Source organism: Mus caroli, chromosome 3, assembly GCF_900094665.2.
Source record: "Mus caroli chromosome 3, CAROLI_EIJ_v1.1, whole genome shotgun sequence".
Taxonomy (NCBI): domain Eukaryota; kingdom Metazoa; phylum Chordata; class Mammalia; order Rodentia; family Muridae; genus Mus; species Mus caroli.
In genome coordinates, this window is record NC_034572.1 from 109657559 (window position 1) to 109676442 (window position 18884).

At 42.4% G+C, this 18884-nt stretch overlaps 1 protein-coding gene across 1 annotated transcript in view; it reads right to left on the bottom strand.

The window, feature by feature from the left end:
- The window catches only part of Slc30a7 (solute carrier family 30 member 7), a 58366-nt gene that overhangs the window by 2648 nt on the left and 36834 nt on the right, over window positions 1–18884 (bottom strand). Inside the window, exons 9-10 of the mRNA XM_021157960.1 lie at window positions 7381–7471; window positions 4629–4778 (exon numbers count right to left, since the gene is read on the bottom strand). Of these exons, the coding sequence (XP_021013619.1) occupies window positions 4629–4778; window positions 7381–7471 (241 nt within the window). The remainder of the gene's footprint in view (window positions 1–4628; window positions 4779–7380; window positions 7472–18884) is intronic.

Below are 18884 nucleotides of genomic sequence, written 5' to 3' on the forward strand. Positions count from 1 at the left end.
AAGTATATGATTTGATTAACTCAGTCCAGATGGCCCTGAAATGACTGAGGAATTAACTATTCTGAAAAATTCTTATCCATGTAATCTTAATGGAAAATAAAAAATATTCCACAAACATATTGTACAATATCTTTTCTTTTTAAACAAAATTGCTAATGCAAGTTAAATGGGCAAACAGTTGGGCTCCTTTTATTGCCTGCCATTTTCCTTACCCCAGTGCTAACATAACGTGGGGAACACAGTAATAAGGAATGAGTAGCCCAAGGCGATGAGAAGGAAAGAGAGAAACAAAGGGGCTAGATAAATTATCTTTGCATAATCATGAGTTAATTACTCAAACTGGTATCAGTCTCTCCTGGGGATAGCAGCTTTCCGCCAAAGCTCCATCCAACAGCAAAGATAAAGAAGCCATGTGAGAAGTCATTTGCTATATCCACCTGTCCCAGTAGAGATGGGCAGCTTGGTTCTCCAAATCCTAGTGTTCATTTCAATTTCCTTCAAAGTAAAGAGAAAGCCAAATTTCCTACTCCCTGATACAAAGAATCTAGAGTTGAGTCACAGGCAAGCATGGCAGCTATCCCAGAAGTCTACCGCCTCAGTAGTCCACAGCTTTTTGAACGGGAAAGGTAATTAGTTATTTTAACCTTTCTAAGTTCACTGCCCCTGCCTCCACCCCAAAAGTTAGCCTGGTACTGCAGGCTTGGGCTATCACCAAGCAATATTCATTGTTGTGCAAAGAAGTTACAGTTAGAAAACAGTCGGGAATATGACTATAGAAATTGTTGTTTTACTTGTATTTTCTATGGGCCAAAGCCATACATGTTTTTGTTTGACATTTTTTGACGGAACATGTTAATCTTTATCACTTTAGAATGCAAAGGAGGGGCTAGAGAGATGGCCCAGAGATCACGAGCACCAGAGGAGTCATGTTCAATTAGCATCCACATGGCAGCTCACAACTATCTGTAACTCCAGTTCCAGAGGCCTTCTTGTGGCCTCTGCTGACACCAGGCACACATATGGTGCACAGACATACATGCAGGCAAAACACCCACACACACAAACATTTTTTAAAATGTTGAATGAAGTCGTGTAAAACCATCTTACTTTTCCATGAAAGAGACTACAGAATTAATGAGATGTCACTAACCATGACTGAATTAGAAGTCAAGAATAACAATATACCAGGCTATCATGGTGCCCCTGTGATCTCAGTGCTCCAGAAGCAGAAGCAGGGGCAGGAGGATTGCAACTTTGAAGCTGCCCTAGCTACAGAACAACTTCAAGGCTAGCCTGGGCTACCTAGTGAGACAGTGGGAAAAACCAAGAACTGAGGACACAGTCAGTGTTTACCTAGCATCCCCAGACCACCACCACCAAAACCAAAACATAATAATAATATAAGGAAAGAAGACAGATCTGTTTTCTTTCTTGGAACCCACCCTGTGGTAACTGATCCATTAATTCAATGCTGTCGCAGTACCTGTCACTGTCAGGAGGCGCCAGCATTGCTGCTGCTGCTGCAAGCCCTGTCACCACCACCAAGGAGTCAACGAGCACTGACACTCTACAGTGTAATGTACAAAACAAACCTAGGGGTGCAGAAGACCCAGGGCTGTCAATCAGCCTCCTGAACGTTAGGTACATACGACAAAGAAAGATAAGAGAAAGATGGCCAAGAAAGTGTCTGCTGAGCAGGCAAGCAAAATCAATACTCAGTGAACACTAAAGCCCATTACAAAAAGGTTAAAAACAAGTTGGCAAGGGTAGAAAACCAGAAAGGAAGCCAGAGAAGGGGAGACGACCCTTTCTTCTGTGTGTATCCCTCAAGCAGACAATACAGGCCTGAATGAGCCACTGGTCAGTCAAAGGGAGGGCTTCTGAACACAGGAGGCTGGAGGAGGCAGAGGTTTCTGTAACTTAGAGACTCTGACTTGTGTTTGGGAGGAGGCTTTTTAATTCCTTCCTGGATATAACTGCTCACTTCTATTTTGAGGTCAGAGAACAGAGCACAAAAGGCAGAAGCAGGAAGCCAGGGGCTCAGGATGCTGGGGGCTTAGGACTTAGCAGGCACCATGGGGAGAGAGAGCAGGGACAGGGAAATGAAGGAGGGCTCTGCCAGGAGAGAGTGTGGAGGAGGTCTGGCTGTCTTCTGTGCTCTGGGTAACCAAGTAGCATAATGAACCCCAGGCATATTCTAGATCTCTGAATATATTTAAGACTTTTTTCTTCAAACATCACTTCTAACGAAACAGAGCATATTTAAAAATTCCAGGTTGTAAATATAACTGTGAAGTATACCGTGAAAAGATTAACAAGTGATCATGGCCAGTTTAAAACAAAACCTTGGACCACTGAATTGCTTTCTAACCCCGAGCCTCACTTTCTGTTCTGTTTCTAAGTAAACACAAAAAACAAACTTTCCATCCCTCTAGGTATCAACTGGTAATTTCGCAATTACCAGTGTAATTAGGTGTAAATGAGGAAGACTCACAAGAAAACCCAGGGCTTGAGCACTAGACTACACCTAGCTGGTATCCCCGGGAGCCTGAGCACCCGAGTGACTGTGGCAGCTCCTTTCCCACACTTCACGCCTGTACACAAGCCCATTTCTTTAGCTCCTTGAAAGAAATGAGTGACCTGGAAAATGGAATGACAGAGGATGATGGCCCAGAGTTCTAAAGTCACCACAGACTTGGCATCCGAGTACTAAATAATAGAACCTTACAACTTTCTATTTTCCATTTCTCTCAATTTAAAGTCACTTTAATAGACAATTTCTTTAACCAAAGCCCATGGCTTCCATTCTTAGGGTCAGCTGTAAGGAAGACAAGCAAAGCTCAACAAATGCAGAAGAGACTCAGCAGGAGTTCTCCTTCTTTAGAACCAAGACCAGAAACTTTCAATATGAGAAAGCATCGGTGTATTTAAAAATCTGATCTAGTTACTTCTATATCTGTTCATTTTGTGTGGTTGCTTGGGGAGGTCAGGAGTCAATTCTCTCTTCCTATCCCTGAGGTCAGGTCCCCAGGCTTGCCAGCAAGGTACTTCACCTGCTGAGACATTTCACTGACCTAAGGGTCATGATTTTTTCCCCTCCAAAACAACAAAAAACAGTAAGTGAGAGGTTTCAACTTGATAAATGAGAGTTATGAGTAAGATGTAACTTAAAATACGAAGTAATTTAACAATTTACATTTCATGAAATGAAATTTGTTACAGAAAGCCCTGATATTTACTCATGCAACAAGAACATTGCAGAAAAAGAAATAAATTATTTAAATGTCCTATTCTGGTGTGTGAGAACTAAAATAGATTAAAATCATTAGGCGTAGGAATAAAAGTTATTTTAGAGATGTGACCATGCCCCCTTGCTCTCCTGTGTGTGGTGGGGAACGCATTTGAGTATTCTCAGTTAGCCTCAAAGGACTCTCTGGTAGCCATAAGGAATGGAATCAACTAGTCAGGACCTTAGCTGATAAAAAAGGCTGAAAATATTCAATGCCCAAATACAGTTTCTGAAACAGATGAGGCAGCTGAAGGAACTTTAATATTTCCTGCTTCTAAAATCCAGGTTTGTACCTCAGGAGGCCTCCCTGTGGTCCGAGATTACAGTCCAAGCAGCCCCGGGCAGACAGTGGCTGCTAGCACAGGTCGCAGGGTAGGAAGCACATTCCTTTCACTGGGAAAACTGACTGAGTGGCAAAGCCATTAGCATCAGGGTGCTCATGAGTCCCAGGAGGCCCAGAGGAGGTCCAGAAAACCCACAGGAGGCCCACAGGAGGCTCATAGGAGGCCCAAAGGAGGCCCACAGGAGGCTTATAGGAGGCCCACAGGAGGCCCAGAAGACCCACAGGAGGCATACAGGAAGCCCAGGAGACCCACAGGAGTCCCAGGAGGCCCACAGGAGGCCCACAGAAGCCCCACTTCGAGGGCAGCAGCAGCACTAGGGGAAGTCATAGGATGAGGGAGGGCAGTAGTCTGGAGAAGGCAGCCTGCAGGTTACTGCCACATTGTTCTCCTTGGCCCCTGAAACATGGAGTCCGTATGAGAAGAATTCAGACATACTGCCTGGGCCTCCAAGGTTTCATTATGAAAGCCACGGTGATACACACTTATATAGATGAGTCACATTTATATACTGTGTCTTCTCAGAAAGCTGCTAAAATTCCAAACAAGTAGAATCAGCGCATAGTATTAACTGCATCAAAGAGTAGGATTATGTAAATCCTAATTAACATTATATCTGTCAGTAATTCATTCATAAGCAACCTAAGCATGTGTGTCTCTCATCAGGAGGCAGAATCTCTCATTTATGTAATGCCTTGAACTTAACTAGACTGCGTATTCTATTCATGTCTGAAGATGTGAAGGCAGAGAAAGAGAAATATGTACGTAGTGACATATGTAACAGCAAAATAATTCTGCTTAGAGGAATGTTTAGACTCCATCCAACAATACTAACTAAAATAGAAGGCCTAGGTCAAGTCTAAGCTTGACTCAGCTGACTGAGAGCATTTCCTCCTTTACTTTAGTAGCTTCTGTATCTGATGTGTTATAGGATTTTTAAAGCTAGCAAGATACAGGGGAATACACGTTTCTTAAAAGAGATTTCTAACAAGTCATACCTGAGTAAAAATATTATGTGTTTGGCTTAAGATCCACCTGGCGTCAGCATCAGGGGCTACGACGAGCTTCAAGGTTCCCACGTAAACATCAGAACAGAGTGTCCAGAAGTGCTGCTCTTGCAAGTTGTAAACTCCTTGTAACTGTTGCACCTGAAACACCAGGCAGACATCAGCATGGAGAACAAGCCGCTTCCCACCCAAATACAATTATGACGGGAGACAGAAAGGTGGACTCGACCACCTACTTAGAAGGACAAATGCCTATGGAGTACTCAGTGTGTTCCAGGTGACCCTGAGACAGGTTAGGGTCAGAGAATGAACGAACACTTATCGGAAGTTCTAATTTTAATATATCAGTCAGAGCAGTGCAGGCAAGCTATGGAGCTAGAAAAGAGGATAAACCAGGCCACAGAAGTGAGGGGAGGGAAAGGACGGAAATCAACACATGCTTGGAAATGAGAGAACTCGTTATACAGAAAAGGCTCCTGGAGAAAAGATTAAGAGGCTAGAGGGACATTTGATCTGTCTGTCTATCTACCTGTCTGTCTGTCTATCTATCTATCTATCTATCTATCTATCTATCTATCTATCTATCTATCTATCTATCATAAAGACACAATTTTGAGTACAAACGCAGAATGGATTTTGTAAATGGAAGAAATGGTTATTTTTCAGCTCCACAAACTCTGTTTCTGGTTCTTCACCCTGTGCTCTGGATCTGGAGGTGAACACAGAGCTGAGAGAACAGACATGCCCTCTGCCACTGTCCTACCACAGCCATCTCAATGCTGCAGACGCTCTCCCATCCTCAGCACACACACACACACACACACACACACACACACACACACCGCCCTGAGAGCCCAACCCGGGGCCTGCACATGCTGGCTAGCACTCTACCCCTGAGCTACTTCCTTGGTCTGACTTGAAATCCTTCAGTTCTCATCAGTGTCCACCATTCCAAAGGTGCTACTTAGCTGGCCTTCTCCCTAAACGCCTGTTTGGTATTTCAATTTTAATGCATTACAAACAGAATCTTACTTTGGAGTAACTCCCTATTCTCACCCTTTCCTCCCTAGTCTCAGCCTCAACAGCTGAGTATACCTCAACAGCATTCTATATACCAACCTGTGAGACAACACCCTTCCCCTTCACTAATGCAACCCACCTCCAAAACTACACCTCAAATGTCTTTTGCCTCCGTCTTGCTGCCAATGACAGTTGTCTCGGGCGGCTTTTCCCAAAACGTGTTCTCCACATAGGACAGTCACGTTACATAGGACAGTCACGTTAAAGCACAAGAGTCACTGTGTTCCAGGGCTTCCCACTGAGTGGGAGTGATGGAGTCTGAGTCTCTTCGGATGACCAAGCCCTCCGAACATCTGGCCCCTGCCTCCTCTCCAATCACTTTCCCTTTACTTATCATGCTGCAGCCACACAACCTGTTTTGCTGTTCTCCAGATACACTAAATTAGTTCTAGCCATAGCTGCCTCACATTAGCGGTTTTCTTTTTGCCTGTAACATTGTTCTCGGGGATTTGAGGATTTGTACATGGCTGGACACTTGTGTCCTCGGGGTTTCAGTTTCCTTGGCTATGGCTCCCTTGCTGAGTCTGACAGCCGTCCATATCGACCTTGCTCTCATTTCCTCTTACCGCATCCCTGACACTCCCTCACTATCAACAGGACCAAGCATTGAATTTGTCCCAGCCAGGCTGTGAGCACCACCATGTCTCCAGTACTGTGCAAGAGAATCTGACACACAGTGGATGCCAGAAAGACAAAACAAATACAACGTAACAAACAAAAACCATCCGGAAGGCTGGAGAGATGGTTCTCGGTTAAGAACACTGTAGCTCTTCAGAGAACTGGAGCTGAGTTCCCAGCACCCACATCAGGCAGCTCACAACTTCCTGTGACTCTAGCTCCAGGGGCTCTGACCCACTTCTGTGCTCAACAGTACCCACACACAGGTGGCATACATACACGGACACACACATACACATAAATAAAATACATATTTTTAATTACATTGATATAGCAGTTTGAATGAGAATGGTCCCCCAGAGGCTCATATATAGGTGTGTCTAGGCCCATATAGGTGAATGCTTAGTCACCAGGGTGTGTGATCGATTAGGAGGCGTGGCCTAGTTGGAGGAGGTATGGCGCTGTTGGAAGAAGGATATCACTGGGAGTTGGCTTTGAGGTTTTAAGCCGTTTGTGTGTGTGTGTCTGTGTGTGTGTCTGTCTGTCTGTCTGTCTGTCTGTCTGTCTCTCTCTCTCTCTCTCTCTCTCTCTGGACAGGATGTAGATCTCAACTGCTGTTCCCGTGCTATGCCCGCCTGCATGCCACCATGCTCCTTACTATAACAATAACAGACTAACCCTCTGAACGGGATGCAAGCCCCAATTAAATAAACTCTTCATTTATAAGAGTTGCCTTCCTCACGGTGTTTCCTTACAGCAACAAAACTGACTAAGACAGCTGAATATAGACTTATTTCATCTGTTAACCAAACTCTATGCTTTTTAACAGCTCAATTTCTAGATGAAGACGGTGTATACATTTCCCTTAGTAAAGTTCAATATTTTTCTAATGAATTCACTTGGGCATATACAAATGATACTCATGGTCACGATGCAATCTTGAAAGAAAGATTAAATTATATTTACATGCTACCCATATTTATGAAAGATGAAACCTTAACAGTTTGGAAAAAAACATTATAATCCAATGCTTTGCACAACTTACCCTCTGATAGCACTGGGGAAGCGTATTTTCCAACGAGGGAGGAGTTCTTTGCATTAATATTCCAATAGACTCTCTTAAAAGTGGAATAACACTAAGAGGGGGAAAACAACTTTATTAAGCCACATTTTAACAATCTCTGTTTGCAAGATGGTAATAATATACTTCTTTAAAGAACAGAATACAATTATTTAGAATTTCAGAAAACAATACTCAACTGGTCTTTGTTCTACATTTCTCACAGAATTAGTAAGCTATTAAAGTAAAGGAGCCGGAGAGCCTATGTCTATTAATATAGTGTTAATCCATCCACTGTTTCTTAATCGGTTATTTACCAGTCATAGTTCTAAAAAGTGTGTGTGTGTGTGTGTGTGTGTGTGTGTGTGTGTGTGTGTGGCGTATTGATGCGCCTGTGCTCTGGGTACCCAGGAAGTATGACGAGGGCTTCAGATCCTAGGCTGTGTGTGAGTCTGCAGTCATCTAATAAAGAAGCTGGGCACTAAATCCTGGTCCTCCGCACGAGCAAGTGCTCGTAACCACAGAGCCCATCCCCCAGCCCTGCACACCACAAGATTCATTCTTTAAAAGTGAGAGTAGGCCGTTTACTCCCACAGATGAGTGAGGGCACCTCGAAGAATGGAGAGCAAAGGCTGGCCCAGGAGATTACCACCTAATGCTCAAATTACTGCTTTAGGCTATTTGGATGACTGTACACAAGCTTGTAGCAGCACAGTGGTTAGGGTGGTGGCTAGTGCAGTGGCCATGGAATCCAGCTAGATACAAGATTCACCTAGAAGCCAATGTGCTTTCAGCTTTAACAGCCTGACATCAGAATACCTAAGGAAGGTCCATGTCTAAAGGTCTGCAAAGCTCTGCAGGTGATTCGAGGAAGCCAGAGGGTGACACTCTGCTCAGCTCTTGGCTATAGACTGAGGGTTGAGGTCAGAAACAGCTTCAGTGCCTTTCACAACTGAAGCCACTGCACACTTTTAGTTTTATGCAGTCTCTAAATGTCAAATATAAAATCCTCGTGGGAACAGCTACAGGAGGGGACTTCGGGAATTCGTGCCTTCGATCCCTCAGCCCCTCACAGAAGAGTCAAAGTGGAACTGTGCCTTAAGGATTGATTCATGCTGTCTCTGAGACATGAGAGAAAGAAACACTAATGCAGACCAAAAGGAACAGGGGCTCACCATCGCATTCACAACTGTGCCTAAAGGATTCGTGATATCTTTGCCAGGTGAGAAGGAAGTGCAGCTACTAATGCGTACTAATGCGGACCAAAAGGACAGGGGCATTGTCTTGCTCACCATCATATTCCCAAGGAGGCCTAGTAAAGTGCTGGTCACCCAGTGTGCCCGTGATAAGTGCTGGCTGAATGACTGAAAGATACAGATACCAGGCATTTTAGAATCTAGATTAAAGAAAAGGATACAGAAAAAGAATTAGAAGTCTATTTCCAACTTTTAAGTATAGGCTGGTTCTTGACTAAAGAAGAATAGCAATGGGAACAAAGACAGAGGAGAGCTAAACAGGCAGGAACAACTGGTGTCTTACAGTAGAGCGAGACACCATGACAGCCAGGTTGAGGGCAAGGCTAGATTACTAAAGGATGGAGACAAGGTAGCAGCAAGGATGACAATTTCAACAATGACAGGAGTCAAAAACATTTGTTTAGTAAGACAGCAATAAGAACCAAGACTTAAACATCACCTGTGACTCCTTCTTAGCCTGAATAGCCGTGTGCTCTATGAATTAAATCGCTGTCCTGACACCTGCTTGTTACCTAGTTCACCCTGCTGCACAGCCACAGTGATTTCCAGATCCTCCACCGGGATTACAGTAGCCTCCTAAGTGTTCCCAGGTATCTAATCTTACAGCCTTCGAGTCCACATGCTAGGCAGCTTCAAAGATGGCTCCCAAGCCCCTTAGGATTCACGTTCCCATGTGTCTTCACTCTAAACTGTTTAGGTTAGACAGAGACCTAACAACTTAGTACTGACAGGCACTGGGTAGGACAAGTGGTGAACTGCTGTTTCCTGATCAGCATCCAGACTCTGGCTTCCGCCCTCACTCCCTCTTGCTGGCTCACAGCTGCCATTCTGTGAGCTCCTGTACAAGAGGCCCATGGGCAAGAGAAGAAGGGACACCTCAGAGCAACCAGAATCCAGCCCATCGGACCCACGGCTCCAGGGAGTCTACAGGTGCCTTCTTCCTCAGCTTGACCCTGCAGTGACTGCAGCCTGGACTGACAACTTGATTGCTGCCTTGTGAGAACTCTGTCAGCTGTGCCCACAGCCTCCTGAGCTACAGAGACTGGATGATAATAATGTATACTCGCTACTAGGTTTCTGTGGGATTTGTGTATGAATCTATAGAGCGCTGAGGCTAACCCACGTAAAACAAGCACTTGATCCTATCTGTTCCCTACTAAAGGCTGGGCCAAAGCTCTCCACTTCCTAAGGGATGAAATGTAAGCTCGTTAACGTGGTACTGTTTTGGGGGGAGAGGATAGAGGTCTCTAATCTCCTCTACCTTTCCTTCCTCTCAATCCCTGCTCCATAATTTCATTTCTTTCAAGCTTTGGCTAATACTATAATCTCTGCCTAGAACATTCTTAAGTGGGCCTTTTGTTCCCTTAAACCTCAACTCTGCCTTCCTTTGGGGGTATATTTCCTGATTACTAACTGTCCTCTGGATGATGAGATGTCCACTCTCTGCTCCTATAAAGCATGGATGATGTGGGGCATGGGGCACATGCCTGCAATCCCTGCACTCTAAGGCTCAGGCCAATGTGGGCTGGGGAAACACTGTCTCAAAAAAGAGGGGAAAATTAATGGGATCTATAGAATTATTATATTGCAAAATCATCAAATTGTTTATATATATATATATATATATACACACACATACATATATATACACACATACATACAAACATAAATCATAATCCATAAAGTACATCTCAGTATATATATGTATACATGTTATTTATATGTGTATATATATGTATATACGTATGTGTATGTATATATGTATATATACTGAGATGTACTTTATGGATTATGACTTATGTTTGTGTCCCCAGCATCTCAGTGTTTGATATATAAATGTTTATGGAACCTAATTTACAGCTAATTCCACTAAACATAATTAAAAAGAGTACATTTTAGGTCAGGAAAACTTACTAACCCTTTTAGAACACATGAAATTATTAACAGAGCAAAAGCACTGGTGCAGACAGTAAAGGCTGAGAAAGTGAAACCCACGGGAATGGGAAAGGCATCCCCATCAGAACACGTGTCCCAGAAGGGAGAAAATACACACACAAGGCCGGCCTACAAAACAACGCAGGCTGCTCCAGGCCTTCCGTAGGTCAGAGAAGGCTGGGAATGAAACCAACTAGCGAGGAAATGAGTTTGATAGTTACGAATCCTGGCACCTAAGCTGAAAAGCATCACTTGATTCTATCTACTGCACACACTAGTAAGAAACCGATGAGGACTCCCTGGGTCAAATAAAGGAGTCTGGCAAAGAAATGAAGTGACTACAGTACATTCAATCTTTACTTTTTGTTTTTTTCCGTAGGTCTTCATTTCTCAAGAAAAGGGAAGGGGGAGTCAGAAAAGGCTTTACCTGCTTACAGGGCTACCATTACCTTCCCTGTTTGGCTCTTCTAAGAAAACTGGGACGGCCAGTACAACACAGCCGAACCCTCACTGCAGCACACAAATATGCCTCATGGTTTTCCTAACAATGACCTGAAATGGTGTTAGAATGTCAGCTGTAGGAGCTGTGGTTGAACACCCAACTGCTCCGGGAAACCGCCTGCTCACTCACAGAGGGAGATGCAATTCAGAACCAAGGTCATTTTCAAAGTCCATGTTTTTTAAAAAAAAAAAAAAAAAAAAAAGTATGTAGCAATGCCAGATTTTGCCATTTAAAATTGTGTTTAGCTCAGGAGTTTTTACCCATATTTTTCTGATTAACTATCATAACGGGGAACCATAAAACGGATTTTAGCATGGCTCTATCTAGCCATAATGAAAGGATATGGAGGAAAAGACAAGCTTAGCAAATTCCTGACTGAGCTAAGAATTAGAGCTACATCCAAACCCTACAGGGAAAGTTAAAGTAAGCATTTGGAAACAATTAGAGGCTGGCTTCTGGTTGACTAACTCCATTCTGGCTTTCACAATGGAACCCTCCTTTCCTATCATAAGTGAAAAGAGATGATGACTCATTAGGCGTGAATTTACCGTATTACAAAGTAATGGTTTCATTTTTCAAAAGCTGAACGTAATTCTATTATCATACAATAAACATAAAATTAATTTCAAAGCCTTTTAATAGGTTAAATGAGCAACATTTACTCTTTGCTGAAAGTAATTTGCAATGAAAAATTCAAGTTTTATTTCAGATACAGCTTTCAGGGAGCGATTTCCACCACATTCCAAAAGTAAATGAAATAAACTAGCAGTAAGTATAAATAAAATAAACTAAGTATCAGGGTTGGTGAGATGACTCGGCAATTAAGAACACTTGCTGCTCATGCAGAATGAATAGAACCAAGTTTAGTTCCCAGCAGCCACATCTGCTAACTAATAACTGCCCATCGTCGTAGCTCCAGGGGGATTTGATGCCCACTTCTGGGCTCCATGGACACTTACATAGATGTGCATATGCATGCAGACACACTTAGACACATATAAATAAAAATAGTTTAGTGGGACTGGAGCGATGGCTCAAGGTTAAGAGCACTCGGTGCTCCTGCAGAAGACCACACCATTTCCTAGCACTCACCCTGCGGTTCACAAGCCTCTCATGAAAACTCTAGAGCATCAAATGCCCTCTTCTGGCCTCCTTGGGTACCAGGCATACACATGAAACATATACATACCCAAGTGTAGGCAAACACTCATACACTTAAAAAATAAAAATTGACATCTTTAAGCCTATTAAAAACACATATACATTATGATATATGAAGAACAATCTGTGAAGAACAATCATACTTAATAAAAAACTTCAGAGTTTTTAAAGTAATTAAGTCTGAGAACAAATATCCAACAATAAAAGAAACACAATGGTGTGGTGGTGCACACTTTTGATCTCAGCACTTGGCAAGCAGAGGCAGGTGCATCTCTGAGTCCAAGGCCTGCCTGATCTACATAGTGAGACCCTGTCTCAGATAGATAGATAGATAGATAGATAGATAGATAGATAGATAGATAGATAGACAGCCAGCCAGACAGACAGGGAGAAAGAGAGAGAGGGAGAGAGGGAGGGGAAAAAAGAGAGAAAGAGAGGAAAGAAAGGGGAGAGGGAGGGGGAGGGAAGGAGAGGAAAGGGAAGGGAGAGCATTGGATTCCCTGGAACTAGAGTTACAGGTGTTGGGACCTCTGCAAGAACAGCAAGTCCTCTTAACTAATGAGCCCCCTCTCTAGCCACACGCAAAACCTTTTAATGGACAAAAGAAGACAACGACATTCAGTCTCTAATAGGTAGGTACATTTAGACATGTGGTTGTATCTTAACAAGTACAATCAACCCATGGTTATGGGCAATTACTATTAATCTAGAATTTTATAAACCCAGTAGAGAACAGATCCCTCAAAATGGTCCCATCTGGAAATGTGGCTCCCGCATAACTATACTAATCTCCTGGAACCTTAAGTATCTGGGACACAGTTATAACACTTCATGTGTTTGCTTTTTGGAACAAAAAAAAAATCAGCTTATAACATCAAATTAGTAAAGTATAATATCTTTTGTTTATATAACAGTTAATAGTTTTTAAAGTGATTTCATAAAAATTGTCTAATTTCATCCCCCACAACAGCCCAAAGTAACTCTAAGAAAATGTTGGGATCACAGCATTTCAATTGAAGTCACAACTCTGGGGGTCACTGTAACTCTCCTTTTACAGATGGAAAAATCAACTCAGAAAGGAGAAACAACTGTGGTTTGTTACAGCTGGGTAAGAAGCTGTTAGCTATCCAGGGCCAAGACTCAAGCACTGGAACTGCTTGAAGCCTCTCTTCACAGTTAGGTATCCTAGCATCAAGTTACACTCACTTCATTCCCAGGCCCTGGCATAGTGATCGGAACGTAGGACACACTTAGCACCTTTCTAATTACATAGTGAATAGATACGCATTTACTGAATGAGTAACACACTGAAGGTATTATCCATTAAAGACTCAAATGCGGGCTGAGGAGATGGTGCAGTGCGTAAAGCAGATGACATGCAAGTGTGAGGACTTTTGTTTGAATCACCAGAAACCACACAGAACACATCTGTAGCACCAGTGAACCTGAGACAAGATGGGAGACAGGAGAGTCTCCGGAAGCTTGTGGGACAGCTGGTGTGCAATGTGCAGGGGCGAACAACAAAGATACCCAAGCCCAAACAAGTTGAAAGGCAAGGATCAACATAGGAGGTTGCTCTCTGACCCCCATATGCATGTACAGTAAGTATCACCTGCCTTTATACAAATCACATACATATAGTCACATAGATCATATGTAAACATATGCAAGACAGACACACAGATAAAACATTCAGTTGGTAGTGGGGACTACTTGGAATACAGGAGATCTTTTATTTAAATGACACTGAACTGTTCAAAATAAGAGTCAAGTGCCCCAATTCTGTAGCTCTTTAAAAAAGAACCTCTAATAACTGAAAGGCAACTGGCATTTTATTCTGTGCTTACACACAGGTAATAAAGAATTCTACTTAGGAATGGTCAGCACTTTCAGATCTTGTACATTCAATTTATTGTTTCTGTTTTGTTTTGTGTATCAGAAACAGTCTCAAGTAGCCAAGGCTGCCCTGGGAATCCTTATGCGGCTGAGAAGGACCTGGAACAGGATTCCACCACCAGTCTCTCCACCTCCTAAAATTTGAGATTACAATGTCCGGCTTCAACTTGTTATGTTATTTTAAAAAGTTGGTTTTTTAAGACTTATTTATCTGATTTTTATGTGAATGTGTATTTTTCCTGCATGTATGCATGTGTACCACATTTGTGCTTGGTGCCCAGAGTTCTAAGAGGGTATGGGATCCCCTGGCTGTAAGCCACCATATGGAAGCTAGAATGAAACCAGAGTCCCCTGAAACAGCAACAAGTGCTCTTAACTACTGAGCCATCTCTACAGACCCTAACTGGTTCTCCTAATAAAATAGGTTTCCTTCATTTTACTGAATAAGAAACTAATAATCATGTCACCAAACCATCAATATAATTAAAAGGAAATCTAAAAATGCAAAGAGACAACACAATCAATGAAAGAAACAAAAAGGTTCCACAAAAGACACATAGCTTTACAAGAAGAGGTAAGAATAAATTCCAACTATATATATCAAACATCAGGAGACAGATATATTGAAGAGAATGAGACCTGAAGGCACCCGGCCAATGCCAACAAGTAATGGGTCCTCTCTGGCTCTCCCTTCCATTTGATCAGGAGCTCACTGGAGTCAGTTAGCATGAAAAAGAGCACACCACAGTAGTAAGGGAATGCAAATCTCAAAGGAATTGCTGTCAAGCTTCCCAAGAGCCTTCTTATGTAGGCAAGCAGACCATTAACAATGTCCTGATTGGCAGGTTCAAACCCATTTGAATAGCACATGACATATTACAAGGTAGTTATAATCACTTCTACTTTAAAGATGAAAACTGTGAGAGGCAAAGTAGATTGTTAAGGTCACTGTGTAAATAGGAAAGGACTGAGGGGTTCCCCATATAGAGAACCTCGACGCGGGTTTCTAACTGGTGTACTGCACTGGATGCTGGTTCCCCAGAAATGCTGAGGGGTTGTGGATGTGCAAAGGAAACCATGTTTTTAAAGGACTAATTAAGCAAATGAACAAAGTAAGCTTGGCAGACGGCACCTAGCAGCAGAGAAACCCAAGCTACACATAGACGAATAACAAAACCATTACAACGGAAGACCTAAAGGTCAGTCATCCTTTTCTTCTTGCAGCAAGTAAATGAAGACCACGCTTCCTACCTTTTAAACTGTGTGTATTTCAAAGGCTGAAACTATTGACGATTCTCTAGTCAGAGAGACAGCAAGGAGCCACCAAGACCCTCAGAAGGTAAAGGCATTTTGCTTGCAAGCCTGGTGAAATAAGTCTGATTTCTGATACCAACATAAAAACTGTTTTCACAAAGTTGTCATCTGCCCACGACATTCACACAGTGGCACACATACTTCACACACTACACAAAAATGTACAAAAATAATATTAAAATGTTTAGAAAGAGATGATATTAAAATGTAAAGTCTCATTTCAAATATCTTCCCTCTGTCTTCTCAGGGTAGCTATATTTACTTGATTTGTGTTTTTTTTTCCCCCTTCAATGTTTCTTTTCACAAAATATGTAGATATTTTCCTTTTTATATAAATGACTGCAGATCTCTTACAGAATGTATGCTATGCATCTCTCGTGGAAATAGCGCTTTTTAGAGACTATCTAGTTTTCAGAAGCCTGCATATTGGAAACCACAGCACATCACCAGACACCATCTATGTTCTTTGTTAGAGCTCCCTTGCACACAACTTCCTTACTGAAGTATATTAAAAGGCCCATATCATTATTACAAGATTGAAAATTTATCCTGATCAGCAAGACATGCTGTCTTATTGCAGTTTGAATCTTTGTTGTTGTTATTGTTGCTGTTTTATGAGTGAGACTGAGCTAAGTCATTTGTAATCTGAGGAGATAGGTCACTATCTATAGGGCAAGCCTGAGACCTGAGTTCAATTACCAGGTCTTGCGCAATAAAAGGCAGATGTGGTGGTCCAGACCTGCAGTTCCAAGGCCAAGGAGGCAAAGACAGGCACATTTCTGGAACTTGCTGGAAGTTGGTTTAGCCTATCCAGACGTGTGTCTAAGAAAAAATAGGGTTGCCAATTACCCTCGCACATACATGTATACATGCATCCAAACTCACATGAGCATTATACACATGAATATGTGTATAGATATATCATTTGTAGCATATCTTTTCTGTGAACTAAATAAACTTATATTTCTGCCTTTTTTTCCATTGTGTTAGTCTTTTACAATTTTTTCTGCCATACTGGAGATTAAACCCAGGGCCTCATATTTATGAAGCAAGTACTCTACCACTGAGCTACATGGCTTCTAGTTTAACTTTTACTCTTAGAGGCTGTCTCTGTACCAGTCCTTTTTATTCAAGTTGATTATGCCTTTTGAACTTCCTTTTATGCTTTTTCCTATGCCAAATTCTTATTTATTTTTATTACATATAATTTATTTATTCTGAGTGCATGTGTGTGATTGCACAGGTGTCATAAAGTGTGTATGGTGGTCACAGGACAACTTATACAGGTTGGTTTTCTTCTTTCACCATGGAGGTCCCAGGATGGAATTCAGGTCCTCAGGCTTGGTGGGAAGCCCCTTTACCAGCTGAGCCATCTTGTCCTCCATCCCCCATATGGTTCACCTCCCCCACCATTTCCTTCTAAGTTTGAGCCACAGCAATCACTAGTACTCTCATATGGATAAGTCACTCAGTCATGGCTTCTTCTAGTGCTAACGTGCTTTTGCATTTTACTTTTCTGGCTCAAAGCCATTGGCAGTTTCTCCAGGTCTAGAACATAAGGTACAATTTCAAGTGTATCTTTTTCCACATGGCAATGCCATTATTGAAAGGCATCTTTTACCCCTGATCTATGATGCTGCACTTCACAGAAAATGCATCTGCTTCTGGACTCACTGGTCTGAACCGCAAGTCATTCTGCTTTTCTAGGCACGTCACTTTTAGTTATAAAGACTACATGTTAGGCTTGTTTTCCCTTACCTACCTTACAATCAATATTTACTAACTCTTCTCCAGAGACGGACGGGAGGGAGGGAGGGAGGGAGGGAGGGAGGGAAGAAGGAAGGAAGGAAGGAAGGAAGGAAGGAACCAAAAACCATTGCATTTGTCCAAATGTCTCTTTGGCATCTCTGGCAATGATCTCGTGGTTTTCTCTCTCCACTGTTTAATATGACAAATAATATGCATAAACTCCGTAATGCTGAATTACCTTTGCTTTCTTAGAATGAACACAAATTGTACATGATTTCCAGAAGACTTTTTGAAAATAGCACTGAATATTCTAAATTATAATAAATCTGCAATTGAATAAATATCAGATAATTCTGAACTCCTGTAGCTTGAAAATCATTTTACAGACTACAGATCTGAGGCCTCCAGGGATGGATTTGCCCATCATTTCTGGTGGTTTTGACAAACACTGGTGCCATTCTGTTGATTTATTTTAAGGAACCAGAACCGCACCACTGCGTAACAAGAAAACATCTGGAGACAATGCACACCCTGCACAAGGACACTCAGTGGACGACAGAAAGCAGCCCGAGACCCCGAGGAAGCGCTTGGAACCTGCACTTTTCTGCTCTTTCACCTAGTCAGCCATTCACCAGCCACTGGTCTGCACTGACGAACCCTAGCTCTTTTCTAAATGTGGGGCTGGACATTTAGAAAACAGAAGAGAAAGGAAAAAATGAGTCACATACCTTAAAGTGACCCTTAGTGAGTCACTCAGATATATAATCCCCATTCTCAAGTGTGTGGGAAGCTTGTGGCTCACTTCAATGCAATGGAGTACAACTAAGGCAAGTGAATTTAAGATGGATTTTAAGGTACAAATGAGTTGATTTTTAGTTCATCAAGGAAAAAACCCTGGCTATGCCTGACTTGATCAGAGCCAAGCCCTTAAGAGTGGGTCTAAAGTATTGGTTGAGGTCAACTACTCCTCTGCGATTTTGAAGAAGTAAGCCACCATGAGCTCAACAGCTGCATGCTCAGGATTTCTGCTGACAACCACATAAGCTTGCAAGATGACCCTGAGCCTCAGAGGAGGCTGTAGCCCCAGCCAACACATTAGTTACAGCTTTGTGAGGCCTGAGCAGGGAAGGCAGCTGGGCTCTGCCCAGAATACTGATCATGGAAACTGTGAGGTAACCATCCAGCCTGGGACAATCTGTGTAGTCAGCCATTCCCCACAGCCCCCTTCCTATTTCACGTGTAAGGCTTCAGTCACTTCACAAAGACAGATCCCATTCACCCCAAACAAGACTGCAGCAGAGAGCTATGCCTGGATTTCAAACCTTTGGGGTAGGAAAAAGGGAAATGTGAAATAGTGGCATCTTATGAGCCTTTAATAAAAGCAATGAAAGTAAGGTACAGATTTATGCTTTCTTTTTTTTTAGATTTATTTATTTTATTTATGTGAGTACACTGTTGCTGTCTTCAGATACCAGAAGAGGGGGGTGGATCCCATTATAAATGGTTGTGAGCCACCATGTGGCTGCTGGGAATTGAACTCAGGTCCATCTGGGAGAGTGTGCTCTCTTTATAATGACTCATAATGAACAGTGGTCAGAAATGAGGGATTCTACATTAGGGTTGTCTGGATTTGGATATATGGATATACATTTATATTTCATTAATGACCTCTCCTC